The sequence below is a fragment of the Parus major genome, chromosome 14, assembly GCF_001522545.3.
Source record: "Parus major isolate Abel chromosome 14, Parus_major1.1, whole genome shotgun sequence".
Classification (NCBI taxonomy): Eukaryota; Metazoa; Chordata; class Aves; order Passeriformes; family Paridae; genus Parus; species Parus major.
In genome coordinates this window covers 15384317-15391323 of record NC_031783.1, presented here as the reverse complement: position 1 = coordinate 15391323, position 7007 = coordinate 15384317, and the positions used below count along the sequence as shown (strand labels likewise).

Sequence of the window (7007 nt, the reverse complement as noted above, 5' to 3'; positions counted from 1 at the left end):
GCCTGTACACACACGTACCTACAACAGTGTGCCTGTACACACACACGTACCTACAACAGTGAGCACGTCCTTGTCGATGTCGGCGCGGATGTAGATGCGGCCCCGGCGCTCCGTGTGGTCCGTCCCGCACAGGCTGGGCACGTTCATCACGCAGCGCTTGTGCACGTTCATCATGCAGGCTGTGCGAGAGAAAGGGACCCTCAGCACCCCGGCACACCCGGGGACACCCCGGGGACACCCCGACAGCCCCCGGGACACCCCGGGGGACACTCCGGGGACACCCCGGGGAGACCCCGGCACACCCCGGGACATCCCAACACACCCTGGGACACACCGGGACACCCCGGGGAGACCCCGGCACACCCCGGGACACTCCAGGGACACTCCAGGGACACCCCGAGGACACCCCGGGGACACCGCTGCCGGGGGGGACAGGGACATCCTGCCCTGCTCTGAAGCCGGGCCGTGGCGAGGGGCTCTGGGATTAACACAGAGCCATTGGATCCCCCCGGGCGGCTGCGGGCTCCGCAGAGCCTGGCACGGGAACCCGCTGGAGCAGCTCCGGGTCCAGCCTGAGGGACAGGGGGCTGTGGGCCAGCGGTAAACCGCCCGAGTTCTGCTGATTCATTAAAATTATTAAAATTATTAAAATTATCTGCCAGCACCCCAGGGTGTGATGCCGGGGGCTCGGCTGGATCCGCCAGGAGCCAAAAAGGGGCATTAAAACTTCCCTGTGTACCTGTATACACACAGACAGGCACAGGGATCCGTCTCTGCACAGAGATACGTATATACGTATTTACATTTTAAAGCAGTTCACTTCCCCTTGGCGAGATTCCCAAGGTTCTAAGGAATAAGCTGTTCCCAGACAGCCAAGCCTCCCCATCCCCGAGCAAGGAGCAGCCAAGCTCCTGCTCCCGCCGCCAGCGCCGGCACACGCTGCGTGTCCCAGTCCCCTTAAATAGGAACACACAGGATTAACTTGGAAAATTACCGATTCCATCCTTTCCCTCTGCTTCCACCCCCCGCTTTCTCCTCCCCGCGCAGCAATTCCCCCGCTGGCAGCGCCGGCAGAGGCGGCGGCACCGCGCGGCCACAGGGTGTCACTCGGAGCCAGGCTGGGAGCGCAGCTCCGCCGTCCCGGACACCGGGCACGCACCGGAGGAGGCTGCGAGGACCCTGCAGGGAATAATCCTGCTGCTGCTGCCGCTGCTGCTGCGGGGGTGCTCCTGGAGAGGGACTTGGGGGTGCTGCGGCAGCGGGGGATGTGGGGATGATGTGCAGAGAGATGTGGGGATGATGAGCAGGGGGATGTGGGGGGATGAACAGAGAGATGTGGGGATGATGTGCAGAGAGATGTGGGGATAATGTGCAGGGGGATGTGAGGATGATGTGCAGGGGATGATGTGCAGGGGGATGTGGGGATGATGAGCAGAGAGATGTGAGGATGATGTACAAAGGGATGTGGGGATGATGAGCAGAGAGATGTGGGGATGATGTGCAGGGGGATGTGGGGATGATGTACAGAGGGATGTGGGGGGATGAGCAGGGGGATGTGGGGATGAACAGAGGGATGTGGGGATGATGTGCAGAGGGATGTGGGGATGATGTGCAGGGGGATGTGGGGATGATGAGCAGAGGGATGTGGGGATGATGTGCAGGGGGATGTGGGNGGATGAACAGAGGGATGTGGGGATGATGTGCAGAGGGATGTGGGGATGATGTGCAGGGGGATGTGGGGATGATGAGCAGAGGGATGTGGGGATGAGCAGCGGGGGATGTGGGGATGATGTGCAGGGGGATGTGGGGATGATGAACAGAGGGATGTGGGGATGATGTGCAGAGGGATGTGAGGATGATGAGCAGGGGGATGTGGGGATGAACAGAGGGATGTGGGGATGATGTGCAGAGGGATGTGGGGATGATGAACAGAGGGATGTGGGGATGATGTGCAGGGGGATGTGGGGATGATGTGCAGGGGGATGTGGGGATGATGTACAAGGGGATGTGGGGATGATGTACAGAAAGATGTGGGGATAATGTGCAGGGGGATGTGGGGGGATGCTGCTGCTGCAGAGGGGTGCAGGGAGGTTCCTGCAGCCCAATGCCTTTCCTTCTCCTGCTGCAGCCCCAGGGACTCCCCCCACACGCACCCCTGGGGCACTCAGAGCCCTGCAGCTCCACACTGCTGGCAGAGGGCACAGGCTCGTGGCTGCAGCCCAGGATCCTGGGGTGCCCGAGCCCCCCACGGGCTGCCCGAGCCCCCAGAGCTGCAGGCAGAGCCAGCAGAGTCAGTCACTTACTGTCACATTTCATCCCCTGGTGAATGAGCCCGTACAGCAACGACCCGCAGTGGTCACAGAAGGTGGGGCTGGAGTACGTGTGGATTTTAAATTTGTGTTTGCTCCGGGGATCCTGGGGGGAAAATAAAGGACAAAGATTATAAACTTGCAGCAAATGTTGGCAAGGCACCCCTGCTCTTCCCATTCCAAGTGCCAGCTGGCTCTGGAGGTGCTGCTAATGGACTTGAGTCAACTGCCACCGACTCGTGGGGACCTTTTCCAGCAGCCACAGGATCCAGCTTTATTCCTCTTCATCTGTGTTGCCATAACAATGAAAAAGCAATGCACTGGCTTGGCTGGGGATTTTCTGTTTTTCGATAACTCAGTCTTAGCATGGAAAACACCAGGTGAAATTGGTAGGTGTGACCCAACAGAAGGGCTGGACACTGCCCAACTTCCACACAGAGCAGGAAAAACCACCCGTGATTCCATCAGTATTAAACCTGCCCAGGAAACATCTCCTGTGCCCTGGTGCCAGCCCTCCCCTCACACTCCCAGGCATTCAAGCTGCTATGGGGATGCTTTAATATTTTGAGCTTTCTTGAAAGCAAGGGCAGATCCTTGTCCAGCAGCAGAGGGTGCAGAGCCAGCAGAGCCCAGTTTATCCTTTTGTGCAGGCACTGGGCAAAGTCCTGGGCTCCAGCGAGGGTCAGCAGGAGTTAGAGCCAAGCAAACCCAAATCATGGAATCCCGGAATGGTTGGGTTGGAAGGGACCTTAGAGCCCATCCAGTGCCACCCCTGCCATGGCAGGGACACCTCCCACTGTCCCAGCCCCGTCCAGCCTGGCCTGGGACACTGCCAGGGAGGGATCCAGGGACAGCCCCAGCTCTTCTGGGTGTCTGTGCCAGACAAAACTTCCAGAAGAAACAGCTTCTCAACGGGGAGACAGAACCAAGCACTGTGGCAAAGCAAGGGTTTGGCATTTCTTGGCATGTTCCATGCAAGACAGGACAATTCTGGGAGCTCAGGGGAGCCTGGGGCAGTGGGGCTGGGCAGAAGGAGCTGCTGGGGCTCCACAGCCCCGGGAGCAGCACAGGCAAGGGGGAAGGCATGGAGCAGCTTGATTTCATCTCAGGTTAATTGTTTAAGGGTTAGGGATGGGGCTCAGCTCCCAGCTCCGTCATTTGAGCTGAGCAGCTTTTTAATGGCCTGGAAAGCTGCCCAGGCATTAGCAAAGACACCTTTTCAGGGCACTGTGAGAGGAGTAAATAAATAAAGAGTGGAATCAGAAGCGAGCTGTAACATCACCACCAATACATTCCATCCCCCCAAAATTAATTTCCCAGCACTGTTGCATTGGAGCTCCCAGCTGCATTAATCACCAACGTTGTGTTTTACTGCTCAGCAGCACAGATAACCCCAATGGAACCCTGTAGGGGAAAACCAACACAGCCTCCTTTAACTTGCTCTGTGCCGTGCCAGGGATGGGGTACAGGCTTCGGCCAAGGCACTGGAACTGGAAATATCTCACATTTTACCCCAAGGAAATGCTTCCAGGCACAGCTCCCGGCGTGGCTCCAGCTGGCAGAAAGGCACGGGAAGGTTGAGGGGACGAGTGGTTGCAATCTGGGTTCTGGACACCCCAAGCAGCCAGTTCTGTCAGGGTCCTCGCTTTCCCCAGACATTTGTAAGACAGCAGAGGAACGAAGCCTGGATTTTAGGCTTGAACAGGAGGTGGGGGGAGTTTCCCCCCACGAAACTCAGGGCAGGCAGCCAAGAGGCAGCCGGGACTCAACCTTGAGATGATCTGGAACATTCCAACCCAAACCGTGCTGTGATCCCGATTCCCTTGCCAGTGTCCTGGGAGAGAGGAGGTGTCTGGCTGTGCACTCCTGCATCCTGCACACCCCTGCAGCGGCCACCCCCAGCTCCCCTGGCAGCGAGGCAGGGCCAGGGGGACACGGGCAGCTCGGGGAGAAGCCACGTGCCAGCGCATGACAGCGGAGGGATCGCCCCCGAGCGCTCCCTTCCAGAAACAGATATTCCTGTTTAGGCAAGCGAGAGCGTCAGTCATTCATAAAAAACACAAGCTTCATGCAAAGGGAGACAATTCCCACTTCATGCGAAGGATGCTGAATTCCCACCGGAACCCAGAGCTCCAGAAGCTGGAGAAGCAAAATGCCAAAGCAGGCACTGCCCAGAGAGGGGCTTCACCTGTTCCCACCCCTGCCCACAGAGGGGCTTCACCTCCTGCTCCCACCCCTGCTCTGGAGAGGGGCTTCATCTTCTGCTCCCACCCCTGCTCTGGAGAGGGGCTTCACCTTCTGCTCCCACCCCTGCTCTGGAGAGGGGCTTCATCTGCTCCCACCCCTGCTCTGGAGAGGGGCTTCACCTTCTGCTCCCACCCCTGCTCTGGAGAGGGGCTTCACCTTCTGCTCCCACCCCTGCTCTGGAGAGGGGCTTCACCTGCTCCCACCCCTGTCCAGAGAGGGGCTTCACCTCCTGCTCCCACCCCTGCTCAGAGAGGGGCTTCTCCTGCTCTCAGCCCTGCCCAGAGAGGGGCTTCACCTTCTGCTCTCAGCCCTGCCCAGAGAGGGGCTTCATCTGCTCCCACCCCTGCTCAGACAGGGGCTTCATCTGCTCCCACCCCTGTCCAGAGAGGGGCTTCACCTTCTGCTCCCACCCCTGCTCAGACAGGGGCTTCACCTCCTGCTCCCAGCCCTGCTCTGGAGAGGCTCCTGTGAAGAGGGGCAGAGCCAAAGGCTGGGAGGGGATGGAGCAGCCAGGCCTGGGGAGCAGGAGCTGCTGGGCTGAGAGGGGCTCGTGTCACCTTGCCCAGCGCCTCAGAGAGCGCCAGGAACCGGCAATTCTGGGGATTGGTTTTGAGTGAGGCTCTCTGTACCAAGGGACTATTTTTGTACCACGGGGACAGGACTGACGAGAACACTGCGTGTGCAGATGCTGAGACTTAAAACAAGAATGGTTAAAAAGAAGTTTGCCAAGAAAAGAGAAGGCTCCTCTCCTCCCCCAGCAGCGCTGAGCCAGCCTGAGGAACGGGGCAGGAGCAGCTTTCCCTGGGCTGGAAAATGCCACGAGCACAGGCAGTGCACTGTCCTTGCCTTGCCAGCCCCTGCAGCCAGGGCAGAGCAGCAGTTCTGTGGCTCTGAGCTGCTGCCCTGCAGCCCCTGAACCAGCACAGGTGACAGAACCCACCCAGCTTCTGCTCCCTGCTCCAACAGCAGCTTCTGCTCTGAAACAGCCACTGCAACATCCCATCCCTCACCATCTCTGCAACATCCCATCCCTCACCAACCCTGCAACATCCCATCCCTCACCATCTCTGCCACATCCCATCCCTCACCACCTCTGCCATATCCCATCCCTCACCATCTCTGCCACATCCCATCCCTCACCATCTCTGCAACATCCCATCCCTCACCATCTCTGCCACATCCCATCCCTCACCAACCCTGCAACATCCCATCCCTCACCATCTCTGCCATATCCCATCCCTCACCACCTCTGCCATATCCCATCCCTCACCAACTCTGCCACATCCCATCCCTCACCAACCCTGCAACATCCCATCCCTCACCATCTCTGCCATATCCCATCCCTCACCAACTCTGCCACATCCCATCCCTCACCAACTCTGCATCTGAAGTTTCTCCTGTTTACTTGTCTAAATAAGAAAGAAAACTTCCCTGATTTCCTTCTCTGGGTGCCCAGAGCAGCTGGGGCTGCCCCGTCCCTGGGGCTGCCCCCCAGGCCAGGCTGCACAGGGCCTGGGACAGTGGAAGGTGTCCCTGCCACCAAACCCCAAATCTCCTGCAGCAGAGCCTTGGGAAGGGGCAGCCAGACCCACCCTGACAGCCAAGGGTGTTTGAAACCTCTGCACTCACATTTGCTGCATTTGGCAGAACACAGAGCTTCAGGATTAGAGGCTGCTGCTTTCCCCCTCTCATTGCAAAGAAAGCTTTAAATTATCTGTGCTGAAGAAGAATTAGCACAGTTCATGTGAAGAGACCATTTAAAAGTGAATTTCATAGCGATTTAAACAGCATAATAGCAAATACAACACAGCCACAGCTTACTGCCTGCACTCAACAAACCCTGGCAGGGACATAAACTCAAAACCTCACATTTGATTCCCACATTTCCCATGTGGAAAATCCCCTCGATATGCAGGGAACAGCTCACAGCAGACAGAAGTGGTCTGATCCCTTCCAGGGAAAGCATGGGCTGCAGGGGGCTGGCTCAGGGGGGACAGTGTGACAGCTGCAGGTGACATCCTGGGCAGCTTGTTCCTCTGGGGCCAGGGAGCAGCCCAGGCTGGGAGCTGCTCCCAGGGTGAGCAGGGCTGGGAGAACACCTGTGCCGAGAAACAGCCCCAGCAAAACCACGCCAGGAAGCTCAGGAGCGAGGGTGATGGGTCTTTGTGCCAAAAAGAGCCACAATAAATCACACAGACAGCGCCCAGAGCAGGCTGCACACAGGAGAAAACAGCTCCTGTCTGGGGCTCCAGCAGGGTGATGGAACTGTGACCTTCAGAGTCCCTGCCAGCCTAAAGCAGGCTGTGGTTCCACCGTTCCAGAGCATCCTTTCTGCCACCCTGGCTCCTCCTGCCAGCCCTGGGGGCACTTTGACATTGCTGCAGCAGCCAGAGACAGCAGAAGAGTTTCCCCGTGGGTTCCAGCCCCAGACAAGCTCCGGAGCACAGGACC

The 7007-nt window shown here is 58.3% G+C and overlaps 1 protein-coding gene across 2 annotated transcripts in view; it reads right to left on the bottom strand.

Moving 5' to 3' along the window:
* The window catches only part of PRKCB (protein kinase C beta), a 104750-nt gene that overhangs the window by 48057 nt on the left and 49686 nt on the right, over positions 1-7007 (bottom strand). For both annotated transcript variants that reach the window (XM_015643015.3, XM_015643016.3), the window contains exons 4-5: positions 2304-2415; positions 51-179 (exon numbers count right to left, since the gene is read on the bottom strand). In XM_015643015.3, the coding sequence (XP_015498501.1) occupies positions 51-179; positions 2304-2415 (241 nt within the window). The remainder of the gene's footprint in view (positions 1-50; positions 180-2303; positions 2416-7007) is intronic.